A 23,969-nucleotide genomic window follows, 5' to 3' on the forward strand; every position below is an offset into this window, starting at 1 on the left:
GGCTCTAATGTATTTACGGTCACTCAGCAATTGATCTGAGGAGAAGGAAATGGCAACCCACTCCAGTATTCTTGCCTGGAAAATTCCATGGACGGAGGAACCTGGCAGGCTACCGTCCATGGGGTCGCAAAGAGTTGGACATGACTGAGCACATCAGCACAGCAGCAATTGATCTGAGACTCAATCCCTTCTCCCCAGTTCCCAAACTTCAGTCTACCAGACTGACAGACCCCCATGCTTCCAATCCACCCGTGCCCACCTTTGTCCTCCATTCCTCAGAGCGTAGGTTCCTTAAAGAATCTGAGTGCTTGGGGAACGAATCAGCTGGGAAAGGCCTCAAGACCTGTTTGTATACGAGAAAACTGATAATGAGGAGGATAACACCCCCCTCCCCGTGCAATGAACCCCATGTGGAAAGCAGTTTTTTCATAGAACTCTAGCCTCAGAGGCATACTTCGACAGTGCTTGATAGCCTCAGTTTGAATTTCTGTCCGCTACTTGCTAGTCGTGTGACCTCGTGCCAGTTACTTCTCTTTGTACCTCAGTTTCCACATCTGCAAAATGGGAGGAGTAGTAATGTATGTTCGTAGACAGTACCTAGCACATGGTGAGCACGAATACTTGTTATTGTTTCCTTTTGCTACAACTGAAAGGACCTCAGAGATCTCATCTAAACTTCTCATTCTGCAGGTGAGGAAACTGAGGCTTCAGAGAGGGAAGGGACTCACTCATAGAGTCATGAGATAGGTTAGGGGCAGAGCCAAAATTAGCTCCATAAAATCACAGATCTCAAAGGGGCTGGAAGCAACCTCAAGAGATCATCTGGTAGGCTTTGCCCTCAGACAAGAAGATAGTGTGAGCCACATTTGGTAGATAGTTGAGGGCCAGAGGGATAAGAGGCATTCTCCGGAAGCTCACCCAGGCCCTTTGCTGGCTCCATACATGCACCTGTCTCTCTACTTTGCACTCACACCCTCCCCTTGGAGGCATATGGAACAGTGCAGGGCACACGGGTCCCGTTCAGTCAGTAATCAAGGATTGTCGGATAGAATCAGAGACATGAGAGATTATACAGGCTGGTTACAGTCTCTCCTAGGTCACCAATGACTTACAGGCCGCTGCTGAGATAGCAGTCCTAGACATCAAGGAATAACCTTCAGAGAGGGAGAGAGTCTGGGGTGTAGATCCTCCCAGTCCTCTCTCTCTCCCCCTACCTCCACATCCCTGGGTCAGAGCCTCCACACTGCAGACATCTGCGTGCACCGTGCCTACCCCACCCAGGACTCAGTCTCTTTCCTGCTTTTGCCTCCGTGCCTCTCAGGCACCATCTCCCCTACATCTGTGCCCTGGATCCCCCAGCCCCAGGTCCGGTTTGGACAGACAGATCTGAACCTCACTAGATGGTTTATTCTACCTGAGTTGGGAAGAAGGAGGCACCCATCTCAGTGGATGCCTGGGAGAATCCCACACCTTCCTTTCAGCTCAGGGGGATGGGTTGCATAAGGGGGGTTTGTACAGAGCATGGTAAGTGACTCAACCTCCGGATTTCCTCCTCTCAGCTCAAGACCACTGCCCCTGGACTGATGTTCAAGGCGCTGGGTGATGGGACTGGGTTGCTTCAGAATCTGTCCAATTTCTTTCCCACAGTTCTGAATCATGTCTCCTCCCAGCCCCCAGCACCCGGGGCTCCCCGGGGCGGGTGCCTGCCACGGGGTCTGGAGGACAGCCACAGCCCCAGGTGAGAGAAGCGCATACCTGGGCCCTGCCTGATGCAGAGTGGTGGGCACACTGCAATCCTCTGTGACAGATCATATCCCGGAGAGAAGACAGGTAGCCGGAAGTCACACTTTCGGAATGAGGTTTTTCAACCGGTTTGGTAAATTATTCCACAAGTATTTGTTGAGCATCTTTCTCATACCAGGCCCTTGCAAGTTTCTGAGGACACTGTAGTGACCAAGATAAGTCCAACTCTTAGCTGAATAATTCCTCCACCTGTTGTGTTCAGGCAGTGCAGGAGATTGTGGGCCGCAGGAGACTGAAGTCAGGTACTTAACCCCTAATGCCTGGGGACAGGACAAGGACTCTGCAGCTGCCTCACAGCCTGGGAGGGTGATGGCTCTCTGCTGCTGCTGGAGCTTACCACTCCTGCAGCAGGTAACACAGCAGGAGGAGGTAACACTGAAGTTGAAACCTTAAAAATATCCTAGAGGAGGTAGATGTGCTAAACTGAGGGGGAGGGGAGCAGGGGGAGAGCAAATGCCAAGGCTGTGAGGTGTCCTGGTCCAGAAGAAGCAAGGAGAGCTGGTGAGGCTGACTGAATGGAAACATGGAAGAAGAATAGGCCAGAACTGCACCGCCCTCCCTCCAGGACAGTCTTTATCCCCTCTGAAGCAGCAGGCTCCCTGCATCCGAGCCCCTCCTCCCCCACCACCCTGCCACAGAGATGCCTGTGTCCAGAGGTGGCAGAAAGAAGGCACCCCCGAGAAGGGCGGTTAGTCTCACCCTTGCCTGGGGAAGGTACAAGGTCCTGGGACAAGGGCATGGGAACTTTGAAAACCAGCAAATCAAGGTCCAAAGCGCACACACTTGTGTTCCCTTGGCTTTACAATCCACACTTTGGCTCACTTTTCCTTCATGAGCAAAACTGGGACCAGTGTAAGAGTCCTAAGTTGACAGCCCAGATCGGTCCCAGGGAAGGGGGAGAAGGGAGGATGTTGGACATACCACCAAGAGGGAGGAAGTTGTCCAAGGTGAGCCTGCCAAGGTCAGTCCGAGGTGGCGGTGGCAGCTGCTTGTGAAAGCTGCTCCCCCTGCTTGGTGCACACCTCCCCACCCCACCCCCCACGGATTGCCACATGCCCGGGCCCCCAGGGCCCCCATCCCAGTGTTGCAAGATCCCGGTTGGGGTTGTAGGGGTGGAAAGGGGCCTCTTCACCTCCACCCCCTCCCCTCCCCTGCCCCAAGCCAGTGAGGGGACCATGGGATGGAGGGGGCCATATGCGAGATGCTGAGGCAACAGTAGCCAGGGCCTGTGCACTCCTCCGGGACGGTCACTTCCTGTCACCATCAGTGGGCAGATCTTTCCTTTCAGGACTCAGCTGGGGCTGGTCCCCAATGGGAAGGATCCAACCTGGACAGGACTCCAGGCTGGCCTGTCAGCTGCCCTCATAAGCAGACCTGGCTTGGCCCCAGAAAAGCACCAATGAGTTCACTGAGGAGGCCCATCAGAAACTCCCTGAGGCTACTCCATGGGAAAATGATGGGTATTTTCAGAGGAAAATGGCTGCACCTGGCTATCAATTCTGACTTCATGGAGCAACAGACGAGTTCTAGGACTTGGAAGAAGGAAGGCTTCCTACTAGGGAGAGACCCCCCCCCCATGCAGAGCTGGAACCTCCCCTTCTCTTTCAGAAACCCAGATCTGAGTTAGGTGGAGGCAAGCCATACATAGCATGGATCCCCACACCCCACAAGCCGAGCTTCACGCTGAAGCCCCAAACTGTCCAGAACCCGATTGCTCCCCACACCTAGCACTGTCACCCCTGGCCAGACCATCCAGCCCTGCTGCAATCGGGACGGTTTGCAAAACGCCTGTAGCTCCCGCTTTGTCACCATCTGAGGTTAGGACTGCGCTCGGGAGATAAGCCCAGGCCCCACCCGCCGTCCCGAGTGAGACTGCTGGCCTGCTGCAATCGGGACGGTTTGCAAAACCCCTGCTGGCTCCAGCTCTGTCACCATCTGAGGTTAGGGCTGCGCCCCAAGATAAAGTCTAGTCCCGCCCACTGGCTCTGCCTTCAAACCTTACAGGCAGCAGGGCCAAGAGACAGAGCTCCAGGGAAGCCTACTCAGGGTCTGGAAGCCTTAACCAGACCCAGTATGAGGACCCCTTCTGCCTGTCCTCTCCCTCCTCTTCTCCCCTTCATCCCCAGCCTCACTTTTGCACCCTGTCCTCATCACCATCCTTTCCCCTCACTCTCCATCTACCTTCCCACCTCCCTTCTCTCTCAGCACTCTCATTCATTCATTTGCTCAAACAATACTTACAACCCTCTGGGCATTTTGCTTGTTTTAGGAGCTATAGGATCAGCAAGGACAGTCCCTGCTCTTGTGGGGTTTACAGATTCACAAAGGGGACGGACAAACATACCCCCGCCAATAAACAGATGGTTCTAAATTGCAGGCAGTGCTATGGGACAGAAATAAAGTGTGATTGTGACAGATGCTTATAAGAGAATCTGATTTAAAAGTGAGGGTCAGGAAAGGCTTTTGGAGGAAGTAACATGTAAGCAGACACCTCAAAGGTGAGTAGGAATCACTGTGGCCAAAACAGGGCTCCCAGCAGAGGCAGGAGCTCCCCAAGCAGGACCTTCCCACTCACTGGTAGATGCTAGGGTGGGAAACAGACTAGACTGACCGGGAGAGGTGAGGTCAGAGAAGAGCTGAGGCCAGATCTCGCTCTGAGGGGATGCAGAGCATCCCGGGGAGGAACCACCTTCCAAACGAAGAAGACATTTCCTCTCTCCTAAGGTGAAAGAGGAGAAACACAGCAGCAGACACAGACCCAAACAGGTCTGGAGTCCACCGAGGTTGTCCCCCTCTCAGCGCTTCTGTTTTCACTATGAAAGAAGAGGTGATTGCAAGTGACTTAGTAGGAAGCTTCAAGGAAGAGGCTTGAAGGTGTAAAATCCCAGTTGCTGACAGTGGAAGCAGGAGCTGAGATCTCTGATCTTGGGAGTGGCCAGTTGAAGTCAATGATGACAATTTTAGGTGACAACAGTCTGTCCTCTGGAGGGACTTCCTTCAGGGGTCCTTACCTACTTGGGAGCAAGTGTGGACAAGACAGATGGGTTCATCTGGTCATGGGGCTCACCCAGGGAGGCAGGATGGATGGGACAGACAGGGAAGGGGAGGGATTTTATTTTGAATCTGGAACCTAAGGTGAATAAGAAGAGGTGAAGAGACAAGAAGGGCCATGGTTCTTCAGTGAGCTTTAGAACAGCGGCAGTAAGCCAGCTTGAGCAAACAAACCATAAGGAAAGGAGATCATATCAGAGAGTGGGATGTTTGATTCAGTTATTTCATAGGTACTGCAGTTTCTAGTGATAAGGCCTGGGTCTAACCCTGGGTGGGAGTGGGGAGGGCTTGCTAAGGTGGATGGAGAGGCATGTTAAGATGAGAGGATGCAGGAACTGAGAGGTGACTGCACTGGACGGAGCACCCAGGTGGATGACACTACCTAGGATGACTTCTGTGCTCAACCTCACTTTCTGTCTACAACCCATGACCCACATCCCACCTCCACCCTCCATCAATGTCCCCTTCCCATCTAGTTTCCCACCTCCATGCCCTCTTTCTCATCTCCATCCTCATCCTCTCCAACTCCATCCTGTCTTAACACCTTCATCCTCTCCTTACCCCTTTCTCTCTCTGCACCCTTATCTTTCTCATCCTCTTCCTTTCAGCACTTTATTTCTCCTCCACACTGGGCACCTGAAAAGCTACTGCATGGTGGATTAAAGCCTGTGCTCAGGAGCCTAAATACATGGATTCAAATCCCATGGATACCACCTACCCATCTTGCCTCGGTTGTAAAAATGGGGTAATAATAACAGCTACCTCATAAGGTTGTCAAAAGGATTACCTGAGTCTAAAGTGCTTGGAACAATGTCTGGGCACAAAGGAAGTGTCAATCACAGGATTGTTGCCCTCCTCCTCTCCTTGCCTCATTACACTTTCCTTCCTCCATCTTGGGCTTCCCCAGTGGCTCAACCCAATGGCTTAGCAGGTAAAGAATCCACTTACAATGCGGGAGACAACAGGAGACATGGGTTCGATTCCTGGGTCAAAGATCCCCTGGAAAAGGAGGTGGCAACCCACTCCAGTATTCTTGTCTGAAAAAATCCCATGGACAGAGGTGCCTGGCAGGCTATGTCCATGGGGTCACAAAGATTCGGACATGACTGAATAACCAAGCACGCACACCCCCTCCATTTTCTCGCCTCCATTATCCCTCCACACCTACTTCATATTTCTTCTGAGATGCAGAGATGAATCAGCCTCAGCCCCTACCCACAGTCTGACAGGGAAACAAGCACAAAAAGAAATGTCAGGAGAATATAATAATAGGCACTACTTCAAAGATGTGAAGGAAATGCCCTTGGAGAATAGAGGATATGCAAACTAACACTGCCTGGGGAACTAAAGAAAAGTCTCAACAGGCAAATAAACCTCTCAGCTGGATCTTGAAAGATGAGGAAGGATTTGCCAGGCAAAGGCAGCATGAAGTTATTCCAGCCAAAGGAATATGACGTGTTTCCTGTGCGGCTTGTGTTAGAACGTCTGAAGTTGTGCAAGCTTATGAGAAGTTAGGATGAACCCCTTCCCTGGAGAGGGCACGCCCTATCCCCGTAAGGCCAGAAGGGGGCAGCAACGCTTTAGGAGCTGTGGCAGCCAGAGCCCAGAAAACCTCCAGAGCTGCAGAGACCTTGAACCCTTCCACAAGCCCTGACCCTGAGGATTTTCCCCAGACTGGGCCAGCCAGGCCAGGGTGGTGGGAGGAGGGGGAAACAAAAACAAGATTTCTGACACTTGGAGAAAAAAGACTAGGTGTGTCTCAAAGGAAGAACTGAAGTCCTCTAAATATGCCCTCTAACACATGTTGAACATCTTTGAACATCTATTAGTGTTTTTTGAGAGTTTACTTTTCCTCTGGGCAGGCCTCTAAGCAGCTTCTATGAAGCCTCACAAAGCTAACACAACAGCCTCTCATAGGTGATGTTAGTCAACCCACATGTGTTTAAATGGCAAGCACCATGCGCTCTACACAGGTGGAGGAGATGCCTAAGTCTTACAGCTTAGAGTTCACCCTGTACTGACCTGGGAGCTAGTGGAGTGCAGGAGCCTTGTTTGTCCAACTCCAATGAAACAGGCAAGCATCTATGGAGCAAAGAATGCCCCTCCCCCCACCCCACATACACCATTATACTAATCCCAATTTTTTGTTTCTGAGGTTTCAAGGTTGTTCACTCAGAATGACAGGAACTTAGGCTGAGATGCAAGAGGGTTAGGAGAGAGTTAGGAAGTAGGCTTCTCTTTGGAAAGGTCAGTTGAGGCCTCAGGAATTAACACTGCCCCATTCCAGCTCTGCTTCTGGAACCCCAGCGGGGAAGGGTGGGGGCTGCTGCTTGGCCCTTGTAGTTCACATTGGATCTCCTAGCAGGAATTACAGACTTAGTCAACAACACTCAAATCTTGAAAAAAAAACAAACAAACAAAAAAAAAACTCAAGCTTGGTGGAGGGGATTTTGAGATGGTAAAGAGAAGAAAGCCAGATGTAAGTGAGGCAGGGAAGAAGGGAACAGAAGGCTAGATCCAGAGCAGGCTATGGAGAGACGTTTATAAGATGTGGCTGCTGCCACTGCTCCTCCTGGGGATCTACTCCTCCTGGGGACTGCTCCTCCTGGGGATCTACTCCTCCTGGGAGCTTCTCCTCCTGGGGACTGCTCCTCCTGAGGATCTACTCCTCCTGGGAACTGCTCCTCCTAGGGGGCTTCTCCTTCTGGTGAGCTACTCCTCCTGGGGGGCTACTCCTCCTGAGGGGCTGCCTCAGGCAGGTGTCTACATGATGAGACACAGAAGTCTGAGCCTTCTCGGGCCTTTCTCCCAACTTCCCCCAAACTTCTGTTCATTCTCCCTCACCTTCCCTGGTCCCCAGGATCCTCAACCCCTCCAAACCCAAACCTGCCATGGTGGAGATCCTGTATCAGAGGGAGCTTGGAATCCTGAAGGAGATGAGGTAAGAGGGGAATCCTGAGCCCTGGCAGCAAGGACAGAGGCTGGAGAGAGAAAGCTGAAGAGCACAGGAAGACTAAAGGGGCAGAGAAGGGTATGGCAGGGAGACCACACAGAAAAGGAACGGATGTCTAGGATGTGGAGGTAAAACTGCCCATCTTGCTAAGTCCCTCTAAGGCAAGGACCCCTGCTTCTGAATCCAAACCCTGCACAATACTGTCATGCTGTCTGGGGAGACCCACACACCCCAAACTACCACAGTTAAGTTCATGTGATTGACAGCATATACAGTACTGCTTCAGGAACACCCAGAAATGTCTCCAGCTCACCTACAGCTGTTCATTCTTGTCAGGCGCAGCCTCTTGAAACCAGGATATGAAGGAGAGACTTGCTTGGAGGTGAAGGTGAGAATGATTTCTCAGATTTGGGGAACTAAAGACCTCTAGACTATCTAGCAGAGAAGGCAATGGCACCCCACTCCAGTACTCTTGCCTGGAAAATCCCATGGATGGAGGAGCCTGGTGGACTGCCGTCTATGGGGTTTCACAGAGTCGGACACGACTGAAGCGACTTAGCAGCAGCAGCCTATCTAGACCTCTCCTCACCACCAGCATCAGAATTACTTAATGCGCTTCCTACCAGGGCAGATTCCTGAGCCCCTCTCCTCTGGCAATTTATTAAATCAGAGACTGGTGGGGAGTGGGGGAGGAAGACTCCCTCTTCTAACCATCTGCCTAGACGACATTCAGTTCATCAGACTAGAGACTGAACTGCTCCACCTCTGGCTCCTATCCTGGTACCCAGCTTCCTGTCATCCTCTCCCGAGCCCAGCTACTAAGCTAGATGAGACATTTCACTCCCTACCATACCCCTGATGCCCATCTCCATGGTTATGCCTTGTGATCAGGGCAGGAACCCCACTGCTGACCTATCCAGAAAGGGGGGTCAGGGATCCAAAACACTGATTGCTCCTGTATGTGTGGGTTGCCCACACTTCCAAGTGCCACCAAGAGGGGAGGATCAAATCAAATCCCTTTTCTTGGCTCTGCATCTCAATCTTAGATGTCATGGAAAAGAAAGGGAGCATACAAGCTGTTTTCATTAAATTGTGCTTAATTGGAGGAATTCCCTGGTGATTCAGTGGTTAGACCTCTGTGCTTTCACTGCTGAGGGCCTGGGTTCAATCCCTGGTGGGAGAACTAAAATCCCACAAGTTGCATGGTACAGCCAAAAAAAAAAAATCATGCTTATTTGGGGTAACTTGGGGGCATGCTGATGAAGTTTGGATGGGCACTGAAAACCTCCCACACCATCCCTTAGCACCACTTCTGCCAAGTTTCCTAGGCCTCCATTTTTCAGGGAGAGCTCTGCATTACCCTAGTCCCCTCCTTTCTGCCCCCAACCTGACCTGGCCCATGAATATTCATCTATCATAGCCCCCACTGCCTGCTGCCAGCTGGACTAAGAAGACAGGCCCCTTGCTGATACCACTGTCTACTGCACCCTGCATTTTCCAGCCTCAGCCACAGTGTCATGGTCGTGGTGACTGCTGCATGATGAATAGGAAGAAGCAGACAGGCTGAGGGAGGGGGCTCAGGTCACTCAGCTTCCCACGAAGTGGAAGGACCTCCTCAGGGTGGAACAGAAGGTGCCTCTCAAGCTCTAGGAAGACCCTATTGGGCAGAGGGGTGAGAGTGTGGGTCCATCCTGCTGCAGTCCCTTCACTTTGCATGATGTGTCCTCAGGCCACACTCTGTGAACTGCTCCACGCCCTGGGTTTCTCTAGATGGCTCCTTGAGACATGGAAGGAGGGATTGTCCGAATGAGGGCAAGGTCCCCCCACACGTCAGCCAGAGGGAATCACTGATATCTCACCAGCCCCTTCCTTCCAACTCTCCCTCACCCTTCTGAAGTTTCCCTCTCATGTACCATCTCTCCTTTCAGCCTTAGAGAGAACTGTTCTACAAAGCAAGTGACAAGGTGAAATGAGTGGGGACAGCTGCTTTCCACCACAGCCTGGCCAAGCACTTGGAACTGTAGGAAGCTCACTGGGTGCTTCCTTGAAAGAAGCGGTGAGAATAAGAACAGTTTAGGGTCATGGAAGGAAGAGGGAGCAGTCAAGTGCTACCTCCTCCCGTGGGGCCCTTTGTCTTTACACTGGGAGGTCCAACTACTCCAGGACTGTAAATGACTGCTACCTATGACAGCACCCGATGTCCTAGGCTTGACCCAATCACTTGCTGCCTTCAAAGACTCAGGCTGAGGGCTCCCTGGTAGTCCAGTGGTTAAGAATCCACGTTCCAATGCAAGGGAGACTGGTTCGAACCCTAGGACAGGAAGATCCCACATGGCACAGAGCAACTAAGCCAGTGCTCCACAACTACTGAACCAAAACTCTACAGAGCCTGCGAGCCACAGCTACTGAAGCCAGTGTGCCTAGAGCCTGCGCTTTGAAAGAAGAGAAGCCACCACAGTGAGAAGCCTGAGCACAGCAACTAGAGTAGGTCCCGCTTGCTGCAACTAGAGAAAGCTGTGTAGCAACGAAGACCTACTACAGCCAAAAGGTTAGATCAGTAAATTTTTGAAAAAAAAAAAAAAAAAAAAAGACTGGGGCTGGGACCAGGTCAATCACAGCATTGCAGAGGTGCTGTTATGGGGCCGGGTGAGAAATAAGGGAGAATTGCAGAGGGCACTCATGACTCAAGTCATCTGGGGGGAAGTGGAGAGGTTGGAGGGGGTTATCTGCTGCTAAAGTGGAATGGAAACTGTAAGCATGGCTGTCCTTGAGGAATTTGGGGGATTCATTTGTTCTGAGGCCTCTTTGTCTTCCTGCCTCTCCGGGCCTGCCCGGAATTGAGCCCCGTGGCCACCTGTGGGAATGGTGCCTCAGGCTTCTCCTGTACTGGCTGATGTGCATGTGCTGCGGGGCTGAGGGGCTGAGGGACTGCACAATTGGCCGTCACCCTTGTGTCACTCTATGATCCCCCACACACAGCAGACCGGGCTGCCACTACCTGCACCCGGATGAATGAAGCTGCCCCCCAGACCCCATGCTGGGAGGCCCCTGCAGGTTCAAGCCCTTGGTCAGTGGGGTGGCTGGACTAGAGAAAGCGGAATGAAACAGAGGTGGCCTGGACAGAAATCTCCTTCTGAGGCATCTGGACAAACACTATTCTACCCTCTGCCCTGCCCTTCAGAGTGAATGCTCAAAGAAGGGAAATGGATTCCCACCTGGGGCCGAGAATCCCCATGGGGAGATCTACCATCCCTAGAGTCGGTGCTTCCTTGCCAACCTCACTTCACAGCTGCTCCCTGGGGACGAGACCAGGCATCCCTCTCAGATGCCACAAGTCAAGGAAGCAGAGCTCACTGGCTGCTGCTGTTTACATCAATGCATAGAGAGGGCAGTGTACAAAGTGCAGGTGGAGGGAGCATCCTGGGCCCCATGCCTTCCAGGAAAGGCTATTCAGATGAGTATCAGAAGTGGACTAGCTGTGGTACACTGGCAAAAAGTTTGGAAGTGCTCTTATGGTAGTACCACACAACGTGTTTTTATGTACATCTTTTTTCTTTTTTAATCATTGGAGTATAGTTGTTTTACAATACTATTTTAGTTTCAGGTACATAGAGCAACTTTGAAAACATAGTGTTTCAATATTTTTATAGATTATACTCCATTTAAAGATACTATACAATTTTGGCTCTATACATTGTGCTGTACAACATATCACTGTAGCTTATGTATTGATGTTCACTCATTTTTTACTAAGTACCCTACTGAGTCCATGACTGATTTAGAATGAACATTTTCCTTAGAAGGAGGGCTTGAGTAAGTAACTGAGGCTATAACTGTGCCCTGCTATGTATTTCCTTGCAGACACCTGGCTACTATGATCTTCTGTCCCTTGTGCTGGTTGTGTTAGACTAATGAAGTTACCAATGCTATTACTTACAAACCTGTAAGTTTTTCAATCCGAGACCTGGATTGAATTGGATTAGTTGGGCCTCCAGGAGACTCCCTGGGGAAGGAAAAGTGAGAAACACTGACAGAAGCAGTACTACAGGTTCTAGTGAGCAGAGAAGGCACTAGCAGGCAAAGAGATGTTTCTGGCTAAGGATTTATACAGGAGGCCAAGGAGAATGCTGAAGTCCTTTATTTCATAACCCTCCTCTGAAGACCTTCCCATTCATTGCATACCTGTTTCATGAGATATACTCTTTCAGGGACTATACTTCCATAAAGAGATCCAAGTGTCCAGAAAAAAAAAAAAGAAAGATCAGTCCTTTTAGGTGCTATATCCACAGCCCCTTACCACTAGTCTGGTGTTCACTGCGCGTATGTGGAAATCTGGCTGCCAAGGGCCTTCAGTTGGTATGCTGCCTAGGGCTCTGACCTTGACTCTCCAGAAGAAACCTCTACAAGTATCATCATGAAGGAGCCACTCTTACCATAAAATACAGCAAGTAACAGCAAGTAAGGTAACATTCCAAGAAGTCTTCTTTCAAATTCCAGAATCTAGGTATTTGAAATTGTATTGATTACACACTCATTCATACACATACTGTCCTGTGGACTGCTGTGCTGTCATTTCAGTCATGTCCCACTCTGCAATCCCATCAACTGTAGCCCGCCAGGCTCCTCTGTCCATGGGATTCCCCAGAGAATACAGGAGCGGGTTGCCATGCCCTCCTCCATTGGGACATCCCAGCCCAGGAATCAAACTCACATCTCCTACATTTTCAGGCAGATTCTTTCCTGTTGAGCCACCAGTGATTATACAAAGTTGTATTTCTGAAAACAAGGATCCCTAACATGGGGCCTTTTACTGTGGGACACCTCTCCCCTCAACAATAATGGAGTTTACCCATCTCTAGGACATAGGACTCCTAGTCCCCTTTTCTTAATGGAATTTTTTTTTTTTTTTGGCCTGTGCTGCCTAGCTTGTGGGATCTTAGTTCCCTGACCAGGGATTAAATGTGGGTCCCCTGTGGTGGAAACAGAGTCCTAACAACTGGAGCACCAGGTTGTCATCACCTTAAGCATGACCAGTGCACCTTGCCTAAACACCATTGTCTAGCTCTTCCCCTTAGTCATTTCCCTTGCTGCCAAGTTCTCCTTCCAACAATGTAAATTCCTAGCAGTCTTGGATCTTGGTCTCATTCATTTCAGGTTGTGTATACCCTTTTATTGATTTCCTGTTCAGCTTACCATTTAGAAGGAGATCTAAGGTAGGAAAAAAGAAAATAGCTGAGTGAGAGAGGGTCTGAGACAGTTCTGAGGGAAGGTCTGAAAGAGTGTCGAGGGAGCAAAAGAAAAGAAACATAAATAGGAGTAATTTCGAAAAACTAGAAATAAAAATAAAACAGAAGTAAGACCCTCCACCACCTAGACATTATTCCAGGCCACATTATCACCTCTGCGTTTTTAGGTTTTGGCTACTTTAGACCATAATCCTTTTATGACCCACCAAGGTCTGTCCGTGGGATTCTGCCCCATGTTGTTTTTCCTGTGGGTGCACTGGGAACCACAGCCTATCAGAAAGAAGCGACTCTTCAGGTGGGACCTCCTGCCCTTTTATCATTCACCAGAGCTCCAGTGCACAACGGGTGGCCCAGTGGAGGGATCAGAAGGTGTGATGCTACCTGGAGCATGACAAGGGTTACAGCAGAGATGATTTCTTAAGAGACACTCAATGGAAAGTTGATCTAATGTCTATACTTACGTTCTACTTTTCTCAGAATGTCTCTTTCTCTGTATATCAACATTACACTAGCCTTTCAATTAAAAAAAAAGTAGAGACTTATGGTTCTGAAAATTCATTCTTTATTTTGATATAAAAAAATAAATCCTTCAGCCTATAAAGAATGGTTTCATATTGTTTTAAAGCAAACTTATAAGATAGGAACATCTGCTACCAGTTCAAAAGATGCCACATACACTTTAGAAAAAAAGTCACTGCTATTTGGATTCAAACAAACATTAGAGTGAAGGGAACAAACATCTCTGTCTCCTGATTTTTCCATAATTTTACTAAATCATCAAGAGGAAAGCTAGTAGTGGGGATGTTACAAAATTATGCCAGAATTTGGTAATGATAGTGAAACCAGCCATTCAAATCCAGCTAGGTCATGACCTTGTACAAATGTTCTACTTGATACCCTACAAGCCAGGCTGGTAATAGATTTGAGTTATAATGTATAGATTCTTTCAGTTACAGTTGCAAAGGAAGTCTTTAAATTCTTGAAGTAAGCTAGGAAGCAGGCAGATCTGGATTTGCTCAGATGGAAAACACTTCCAGCAGGAGTCCAGTTGATAGGCTGTTGGAATCACCAGGCCTGTACTTGTTAGGTAGTTTCAGTCAGCTGATCGGGACACCATCTCCAGATCTTTGAGTGATACGTTTGAAGTTCTCACAGTAAAGTTGTGGCCATGGCTACATTAGCTCTGCCTATCTTCTTTGATTTTTAATATCATTCTTTACCAGCTGTAGCAGCCACTGCTTGGTAAAACTTTGCCACAAAGTCTGGCTCACTGACCTCCAGCTGCCTGACAAATTCATTGCGTTCCTGCTCAGCCCAACCTCGAAACCACTGATCCCAAAGACGTAACTGGCACTCAAAGATACAAGGTGGTCGGTTTGCTCCAGACACACTAAGCTGCTCCAGACTTTCCAGCAATGGCTGTAATTTTCCTGGTACTGCCTTAGCTACCAGGTCCTGAAGGAAACGTTCACGCTGAGGACCTGACCAGCTGGCAAACCAGTGAAGAATACACTTCATCTCCTGGGAAGTGATGTAAGACATTGGGGGAGGAGAAGAGTTAGAAATATTGTCTGGTACTGGGGGTAAGGGAGAAGGGAAGGATAGCGGCATTGAAGAGGAAGATGATTCCAGTGGCATCCTGAAACATAAAAGCACTGTTATGTACTCTCTGGATAGAGCAATGAAAATAAAGCTTCCCAACAACATGGAATCTTACCACACTCAACCAGCGTCTATTACTTTTCACCGATTTGGTTTACAGAAAAACAGGGTCCTTTGTTTATTATCCAACTACCTTACATAAAGCACCCAAGAATAACTTCATTTCATATCTACCAACTTTCCTCTTTTTCAAACCCATTACCCTCCCCAACCACTGCCTCCCTCCATCATTCCTACGAAGAATCTAAAAATAACCACAGTATCCCTTGTTCATTCTTTCCCACCTAATTCTATATTCCAGGTTGAGTAAAGAAAAAAACAATGATTAATACTGGTCGAATATATCTTCCCTAAAGTGAAAAAAAGGTATACATTTTTAAATTTACCAAGCTGCTGGTCAGGACCCAGATGCTAATCATTCCTGAACTATCAACAGTAGGTTTAAAAAAAAAAAAGAAAAAATCTTATACAGTGAAAGAGCCTTCTTTACAATGTGAATGTAGCCTCTGAAATAAGAACTTTATAACTGTATTATTTTCTTATATTTCCTGTAAAGCATCAGGAAAAATTGAAGAGCAGAGTTAGTGAGGGTGCCTTGTCCAAAATGAGATAAGAGAGTAAGAAAAACAGGAAAAGCAGCCAATTGTTTTTTAAGGACTGAGAAAATGGTCTAGTTGGTTTGCTGGCTTAGGGACCTAACAAGTGTTATACTGCTGTGACGATTCATGTATGAACACTTTTCCTTAGTGTTTAATAGAATACCTATTGATGACCGGCCTTAGCATCACTAATGCCTGGGAGGTCAACCAGCTTAACAGTTCTCAAATCCCACAGTTTGAGTCTCAATGAAAACAAACTACTTGTTTACGACATATTTTACTGTTTGTGTTTCTTCTGCTCTAAGCTGGAGCTTTTCTACTGACAAAGGAACCCAGAAGCAATTAACATCAGTTCACTACCAAAACAACTCAAGGAGGTTGCTTTTTCACAGTGGCCCTACAAGAAGCAACTCCTCCTAAAGGAATTTTATTCTCTTATTCAGAGAAAGGGAGAACTTTTCCCGAGTCTTGCGACATAGCTTCAATGGCAAGTTCAATGATTAAGAATTGGTTCGCAGAACGGGCCCAAAGACACAACGCTGCCACCTTCCACTTTGGAGGCCACGGAACCTGGCATTCCGAGGTCCCAAAGAGCAACGTAGCCCTAGATGGGAGTGGCGGAGATTCGGAGATGGGAGGCGGTAGCTGTATCCGTAGGAGAGTTGGAGGTTCGGCACACTAAGGGTAGCACGCAAACACTGAGTCTGACCCGGCCCAAGGAGGGAGGTACTTCTACCCCGCTTACCTCCCCTTTTCTCTCACAGGGCACCCGGAGACCGCCACAACAGAGTTTAGACTCCAACTATCACGGCTGCTTCCATGTTTCCTGAAAACCCTAAGGAGGGCCAACCCGGCAGCCCACGCACTTCCGGTCCCGGACCCGCCCCAAACACCCAAGCTCCACAGCGCCTCAGCCTTAGGGCCGGAGATAGCCGAATAATTCCGATTATGGCTAGCCCAGAGTCGACAGCTTCCGAACGGATTCGATTCAAAACCTCGGTAAGACGAAGAGAACCGAGCTCTGAAAGGAGGATGCGGGAGGGGGGAGAGGCTGGGAGGATGGAAAGAACCAATTGGTGCCGATGTGTAGACGGAAACACCCGAGCACTTCCGGAGGAACCCGGGGAGCGCTGAGTGGTAATCGAGGGGTTGACTATGGCAGTGGGCGGGGCCAACTCGGTACGTTCGAAGGGCGTTGGCGGAAATTACCGAAGATGCCCGAAGCCGTCGGGACGGACCCGAGTACCTCACGCAAGATGGCGGAGCTGGAGGAGGTGACTCTGGACGGGAAGCCTCTTCAGGCGCTGCGGGTGACCGACCTGAAGGCCGCATTGGAGCAGCGAGGCCTAGCCAAGAGCGGGCAGAAGAGTGCCCTGGTCAAGCGGCTCAAAGGGGTGAGGAGACGGCGTTGCCGGGGTGTCGGAGGGAAGCGGACCCGGTAGAGCCGAGTCTCTGCCGCGGCGCAGGCGCAGTGTCCGGGCTCGGCGCGAGCGAGCTCAGGCCGCCAGCGCGAGCCTCCGGATCCGCGCGCACGGTGGTTGGCGAGGCTCGCGCTGGAGTAGAAATAGCGCCGGTTCCCGCCTTAACGGTAGCGGCGCGAGCCCAAAATGGGAGGGTGCGCGCTACTCTCCTGGAGTGTCTTAAGCTCCTTCCTCGTTCCCCCACCCCCTCCTTGTTTGTGTCTGTGGTTTCGGCGCATGCGCTGCAGAAGGAGTTAAATCCCACTACAACCACCGGCGTTGCTGGCCTGAGGGGGGCGAGTTGGGCTGGGTCGGAGTTAGGGGTATAGTTGGGCGGAGGGGTTGATGGGGTTGGTTTTCGGTATCCGAATGAATAGAATTGGGGTAGGGCAAAAATGTCTGCTTGACTAGTTTAGGAGGTGAGATGAAGAGAAGCCTTGATTTGAAGGACTTGGTTAGGCAGAGATGTATATTTTATAGGGCATCCAGAAGCAATTTGGGTGGATAAGAGTTTGGTGAATATTGATGAGAGAGGTGAGGTGGGCTGGTCTGTATTGGGGACTTTGAAATCTGCTTAAGTAGATTAGGGTGGGATTGCCAAGAGGTAGACGGATGAATTGGTGTGTTTATTTGATGTAAATGGAGGGAAGATGAGGATGTCTTGGTTTTAATTTGGTAACATTAGTTAGAATACGTGACCAGTAGTACGGCTTTTGGGGCTTCCCTGGTGGCTCAGAGGTTAAAGCGTCTCCCTCCAATGCGGGAGACCCGGGTTCGATCCCTGGGTCGGGAAGATCCCCTGGAGAAGGAAATGGTAACCCACTCCAGTATTCTTGCCTGGAGAATTCTTGCCTAGTAGGCTACAGTCCACGGGGTCGCAAAGAGTCGGACACGACTGAGCGACTTCACTCATTCACTCAGTATGGTTTTGGGCTGGGTTGGCTCAAGGGTTAAGTTGGCAGACCGTTGCTTACACTGAAGCAGACGGTTTCGTGTGTGTGTGTATTGTATCAGAACATGATTTATAGAGTCTATGGTCATTTTGTTCTGTAGCCTCCTCTTTGAAATTTTTATAAATTTGGTAAATCTAGTTGCCACTCTTGGAAACAAGACAAGTTCACTTGAGTAGATCTAATCCTGGGTAACTGATCAAATAATTCACTGAGGACAAAATCATGGTTTCATGTATTTGAACCTGGTTTGACTATTTGAAGTGAAGGGCCAGATTTAGAAGGAACACTGGTCAGAAGTGTAGAAGACAATAGCGATTGTAGTACTGTCAGATTTTATTGCATATTCAGATTTCCTCAATATGCCTGCATTTTACATCTGTACATTTGGTAGCAGTAACCATGGCTACCTTTAAGGGTCTTCTGAAGATGAATGAGAACAGTGTTAGTAAAGGGCATTTAGGTCCATGGAAAAGTACAGTTTGAGTGTGTATGGTTAGTCATTGCATTTGATGAAGAGATTGGGGGAGGGGTATTTTTTGCTTTTGTTTTTCCTGGTTTCTGACTTTTGCCCTTCTCTATACCAGGCTCTAATGCTAGAAAATTTACAAAAACACTCAACCCCGCATGCTGCATTCCAGCCAAATTCCCAGGTAAGAAAGAAGGTTCATTACCAGGGGTGGACTCGGAATGCACAGAGACATGGAAGGACATGATGTATGTTTGGTGCTTGGTTTCTCACCAGTATTTCCCTAAGTTCCTTGGGTTGAAAATGTTTTCATACTGGGACAATTGAATTCTAATAAAGAATTCAAGAATCAGAAGAGCTATAAGTTAATTTCTGATTCTTGAAATGGTGTGTGCAGAAAGATGTGGTTCCAGTTGATTAAGTGGAGTGCAAGGGTCTGAAGTCATTTATTTGACATTGATTTGAGAGAAGTAGTTGATGTCCTTGTAGATGTGAAGTAGACAGTCACCACGGCATTAGATTATGATACTTTCAGCTTAATAAGGAAAATATAGGAAAATACGTCCTGATCCAAGAAGAATTCTTGTGTTGACATAAATTTTCCAAGAAATCAGTCCTTTGGAGATCATCCACCATTATCAGTGTTAATATTAACTGTGCAGTCATTCCTAAGCATTGTTAATTGCTCTGTTACTTAGGGCAAGAAACTTAACCTTCGGAGACCTTGATTTCCTCAGTTTCCCTGTATGTAAGATGAGAAAAGGTTGAACTATATCGATAGTTTTATAACTGCTGAGATTTTATGGAGATGCTTTTGGAGGCTTCCTGTAGGAAATTTCTTTCCAAGTGAGCAGCAGTTCACATTCCCCTCCTAAGCTAGAATAGCATTGAGTTTCTGCATAAGATTTCTTTGAAAGAAACCATTCCCAGTTTTTTTTTTTAAGTGTTAGACTAGGTAGTCTCTTAAGATTCTTTTCAGCTTTACCGTTTCCTCATTATAGTGTGTCATGCACTTAAAGGAAGAATCCAGGTCTTTGTTAGTGCAATGGTGTGCAGTTCTAGTACTAGATGAAATCCCAAGATACTGTGGAAAAACAAGAGAGCTTTCCTACTCCCTTGTTATTAGCTTATTAAGCTGAAAGTATCATAATCTAACTAGCTTACAGAGGTTTAGTTAAATATTTTAGCAAACATAAGAAACTGCATGTTAATCAGTTTACCATTCTATTCCTTTTGCCCATTACATTTTTGTCTTTGAAGTTTTGCTTTTATTAACATAGGATTTTTGCAACAAATACTTATATTCTCTAATACTTGCAACCCACACTTGATTAGTGTCCAATGACTACCAAGAGAACCTACCTCTATTTTAGGTGAAAATAAACTTTTACCATCCTTAGGAAAGATGACTAATGACATAAAAAGTATTCAGGTTTTTTCCCTTTTCTGGAGTTCTAATAGGACTTGCTAAGCAAGAAGGTTCTTGAGAGGAGGACTTGAGAAAAAGCTGAAGGGCTAAAGAGTGACATGGGAGTCCTGGATTTTAAATATTGTTACCAAAGATTTCTTCTCACCCAAAGAAGATGGAGTTAGAACTGTGTCTAAATGCTGAATGGACATCTCTTTTCTTAGTCCCTTGCTTTCAGGCTTTTTAAGTCTGATACTGAATTTTATTTGGCGATGTTTAAATGTTTCCTGAATAGGTGGAGATTGATCTTTTGTGTCAACTAAAGATGAATTAGTATGAACTAGTGTTTTTTCCTTCAGTTTTTTATATTATTAAAAGGAAAAATTAGATATATGGTTTAGATTATCTAAAAATTTAGTTTAAAAGACATAGTTTTATAGGAGTTTATTTCTTTTTAGATTATTTGTGCATCACTGTTTGCTTGGGAACTGAATATTTAAAATAAAAGATTATGTGCAGCTCCTCTTTTTGCCATCTTTTGTGAATCATAGAGCTATATATTTTGGTCCTCAGCTTAGGAGTAGCTTAGAAAAGGGCCCTCCAGTATTATCTTTCTTTGGTCCAGATACAATCCTTTGCTCCATGGAATTTTCTTCCTAGCATTTTCCTGGTTTGCTTTTCTAGACTGTCTTTTTCCATTTCTTCTACACAGATTGGCGAGGAAATGAGCCAGAACAGTTTCATTAAGCAGTATCTGGAAAAGCAGCAGGAGCTGCTTAGGCAGCGTTTGGAACGTGAAGCTCGAGAAGCTGCAGAACTTGAAGGTAAGTTCAGACTGTTGCTTCTCACATGGAGTCCTTCCTTCTTACTCCTGTCACCGAGTAGATGGGCCTATTTCACTAGGCAGTTTCAGGAATATAAGTCAGGCTGAAACTGCCACTTACTTGCTTTGGTAGTTTATGGATCCAAGTGAGTTACTCTTTACGTTTTGTCAGGGAAGAAGACACTTAATTTGACTTAATCTTGTTAGAAGAGGATTCCTGCCAACAGGAAGAGTTATACGTAAATTAAGCTATCCTTTGACATACTAGACTAGAAAAACCAGGGAGTTTTTCTCTATGTACAGTGCTCTCTTTAATATATACTCTGTATCCATGACTTTGCCTGACCTCCTTCACTCCTCTACATATTCCCACATGCTGAGCCCTTCACTCCCTCCCTGCCCCGACCCAATCTGTACTTTGCAGAAGCTTCAGCTGAGTCGGAGGACGAGATGATCCATCCCGAGAGAGTGGCTTCCCTGCTGCCTCCTGACTTTCAGAGCAGCCTGGAGAGACCAGAGCTGGAGCTCAGCAGACATTCACCCAGTACGTATCTCCCTCCCCACTGCGCTGTTTTGACAGTCTTGCGTAGTTGGTGGGGGGAGGTAGTTACACCTCCTTTCATGCTAAGCTTCCATTAAAGTCTCAGGGCAGTTCTGTGACAGTGTTATTTGACATCTGTTTTTCATGGAAATTATGTCCTTTTTGAATTCTGCTTTCACCTCAATGTTGTGTTAACCTCTCAGAGTATTTTATAAGACAGTCTGATTTTTCTTCTCACCTGTATACCTCTCTAACTCCCTCTACTGTACCTCTGAATTTAGCAGCAGTCACAACTCATTTTCATCTCTTCACCACTTGTATATATTCTGTGTCACACATCCAGTCATACTCCCAAATGGACATCTGCAGTTTATTAATTCATTCAGCAAGTTTTTACTGAGTGTCTATTATATGCTAGGCATGTGCTAGGTACCAGAAATATAGTAAAAAGACAAGTCTCTGCTGTAATGAAGCATACAATTTAGTGAGCAGATGGACATTAAACAAATTATTACATAATTAATTAGAGTCATGCTGTGTGCTGAGAGGCAATGCAGAGTATTATGTGAGCATATTACAAGGAATTCAAACCTAATGTGTGGAATTGGTTCAGGCAGGGTTAATTTTTTCACATTTTAGAAAGCATTAAGCACCCACTTTTGCATAGTATCTCAAACAAAAATCTGTAAATACAGCCTTTGTCTTCTAGAAACTACCTAAGTATACCTTTAGGAGAACGTGTATATAAGACATGTGGATAGTAGGTAGATAAAGGAAGCCAGTGTGTAAACTAACAAGTATTTTGAATAATTATTAATGTTAGTGGTCATGGGGAAGGTGATCGTTCCATATTTTTAATATTTTTAGAATGCGTGTTAGTTGTCAGTGTTCCTTCTCAAATAAAAATAAGCCAAAAAAATTATGTATTGAGTTCTGCTGTATACATGTCTCCATGCGGGAATATGTGGTGGGGGGTCAGCACCTTGTACAGTCTGTTAGGGAGAGAGAAGACAATCACACATAAAGCTAGCAATAGAAGATAGTATGTGTTAAGTAACATACGAGGAGTACAGACACAACTTACTGTCAGAATTCGAAAGATGAAAAATTCACTGAGGACCAGAAACATTATAGAGAGCTTTATTAAGGAGGTGTAGTATTTGAGCCGAGCCTTAGAAATAGGTAGGATTTGAGTTGGCACAGAGAGGACAAGAGGGTATTTTTAGAAAGGAACAGAGGCACAGGGATAGGAATAAAGGTGATATTTAATTTTAAAGGTAATGGAGGGACCATTGAAACTTCTTGATGGGAATATGATCTGATAAACTCTTTTGAAAAAGAGAGAACCTCTCTCTGGCTTAAATGTAATCTGAAGTGAAAATGAGGAATGTCCTGAAATAGATGTAGGTTTAAAAATCAAATAAAGATTTGGAGTGAAGAAGGTGGCCAGTCTGTTCAGTGCTTTGAGTCATCAGAAGGACTATGCCTGTGGCTATAATTGATGAGGGGAAAGAGGGGGTAGGTGAAAGGAAAGAGGTGAAAAATTAGAAATGAATGTAGTAAATTGTAGAGTGGTTTGGTGATTTAGTTGCTAAGTCGTGTTTGACTCTTGTGATCCCATGGACTGTAGCCCACCAAGCTCCTCTGTCCATGGGATTTTCCAGGCAAGAATACTAGAGTGGGTTAAAATTGTAGGGTACAACTAACAATTGCTCTGTGTCTTCTTCAGTGTACCCTGTCCATAAACTTTTCTACCTCTGATCTTGGCTAGAATATGAACTTTATTACAGATGTGGCATAAAATGTGGTAAGAGTCCTAAGTGGAGTGGTAGTTTTGGAGTTCTAGCAATGCTTGGTTGGATCAATAGTAATGCCTGGAATTTACCCAGAAGTTAGGTTTGTTTCAGGTATACAATGTCAGTCTGCCATAGGCCAGTAAACTATTAGGATTCCAGTTTATTTGTTAGCTTTGGATGTTTGGGGTTCCTTGTTTGTAACATTTTGATTAAGGTTCCTAGTAACATGTTGTTAATCAACAGTGGCACCTGAGGATTTTTTTTTTTCTGGGGGGATATTGTTTTTTAAGAATATGAATTCCTGGTCCCTGCCCCAAGAATCTCAAGGAGTGTAAGTCCTGAGACCTTACGTTTTTTAAAAGTCTCCTGGTAGTTCTGTTGATGAACTCAGTTTATGAATGACTAAGTGAAAGAATAGCTTTTCAGTGTTAACAGTTAATCAGGATCCTTGTCTTATACTGCAGCAGCCTCCCATTAACGTCCTGTAGACACAGTCCCAAATAGGAAGGAAGGATTGGTTTATAAAATCCTCCCTGGCTCCCCTTCTTGACTTCTTACCTCTCCACCAGTTTCTTCAGATTTTTCTGCCCTCTATAATCAGAGGTTGCCTGGATTCCCTTCTAGGTCATAACTGGTTTTATGGAAGTCCTTATTATCTTCAGTTAATTTTTTTAAAAAAGAGACCACACTCGGAAGATTAGGAAAAATACTAAAACATTAAAAAATGGGCAGTCAGAATATGGATTGAATAACAAAGGTATGAATGACCCCAGGGGGTTTTAACCAGCCTTTGGCTTACGAAGCATTTAGCCCTTATTCCTATTTCTTGTGTTAAATCTGGATGCTGAGATTCCACAGAAATGTTAGATAAGTTACTTATACAGCAGATATGAGTCAGGTTTGGCATCCTTCTCTTAATTTCTGCTGCTTATTCATACCCAAGGATACTGTTTGGCCACAGGCTTTGCTGTGAACTCTATATAACTTGGGTCTTGCAGATCCTACAGAGGGATTTGTTTTCCAGGTTGAAGAAACTTCCCTCATATCTGGCCCTTAAACTTTCTTCACTTTAATACATTTTATACTATCTTTGCTCTCCTGAAGACTTCTGGCTTGGAATCTTAGAAATCTTACATTCACTCTGGCTTACCTTTTAACGCCTGAAATATTAACCTGTTACCAGCATTGGTTCCACCCTCTGCTAAAGG

General features: G+C 46.7%; 3 protein-coding genes across 12 annotated transcripts in view; 2 read left to right on the forward strand and 1 right to left on the reverse strand.

Moving 5' to 3' along the window:
* Positions 1–1,656: 1,656 nt before the first annotated feature.
* On the forward strand, positions 1,657–10,263 carry CIROP (ciliated left-right organizer metallopeptidase). Its single transcript, XM_055536474.1, is given in 12 exon segments — positions 1,657–1,738; positions 7,598–7,640; positions 7,642–7,856; positions 7,959–8,054; positions 8,146–8,197; positions 8,661–8,755; positions 8,758–8,804; positions 9,215–9,302; positions 9,305–9,333; positions 9,537–9,604; positions 9,721–9,974; positions 9,977–10,263. Coding segments are annotated over 12 exon segments (1,161 nt in total). The 3' UTR covers positions 10,069–10,263.
* A 3,335-nt stretch (positions 10,264–13,598) lies between these two features.
* Positions 13,599–16,662, reverse strand: C10H14orf119 (chromosome 10 C14orf119 homolog). Of its 2 annotated transcripts, none has more exons than XM_055537066.1 (2): positions 16,524–16,662; positions 13,599–14,692 (listed from the first exon to the last, which is right to left on the reverse strand). In XM_055537066.1, the coding sequence occupies exon 2, from the start codon at positions 14,689–14,691 to the stop codon at positions 14,263–14,265; it is 429 nt and encodes a 142-aa protein (XP_055393041.1). In that variant the 5' UTR covers position 14,692; positions 16,524–16,662; the 3' UTR covers positions 13,599–14,262. The 2 variants fall into 2 exon arrangements, with proteins under 2 accessions (XP_055393041.1, XP_055393042.1); XM_055537067.1 differs by lacking the exon at positions 16,524–16,662 and adding an exon at positions 16,060–16,356.
* ACIN1 (apoptotic chromatin condensation inducer 1) overlaps positions 16,197–23,969 on the forward strand; it is a 38,662-nt gene continuing 30,889 nt past the window's right edge. For 3 of the 9 annotated variants that reach the window (XM_055537052.1, XM_055537053.1, XM_055537054.1), the window contains exons 1-4: positions 16,364–16,708; positions 18,312–18,377; positions 20,314–20,425; positions 20,849–20,968. In XM_055537052.1, the coding sequence (XP_055393027.1) occupies positions 16,397–16,708; positions 18,312–18,377; positions 20,314–20,425; positions 20,849–20,968 (610 nt within the window). In that variant the 5' untranslated portion in view covers positions 16,364–16,396. Of the gene's footprint in view, positions 16,314–16,363; positions 16,709–17,083; positions 17,309–17,415; positions 17,589–18,311; positions 18,378–20,313; positions 20,426–20,848; positions 20,969–23,969 lie in introns of those variants that run through there. The other 6 variants (XM_055537056.1, XM_055537061.1, XM_055537057.1 and 3 more) reach the window with 5 other exon arrangements.

The sequence above is a fragment of the Bubalus kerabau genome, chromosome 10 (genome assembly GCF_029407905.1).
Source record: "Bubalus kerabau isolate K-KA32 ecotype Philippines breed swamp buffalo chromosome 10, PCC_UOA_SB_1v2, whole genome shotgun sequence".
Taxonomy (NCBI): Eukaryota; Metazoa; Chordata; class Mammalia; order Artiodactyla; family Bovidae; genus Bubalus; species Bubalus kerabau.

Bases quoted from the DNA above. Each gene is read 5' to 3' on its own strand.
- C10H14orf119 (XM_055537066.1), bottom strand. From the start codon at position 14,691: ATGCCACTGGAATCATCTTCCTCTTCAATGCCGCTATCCTTCCCTTCT.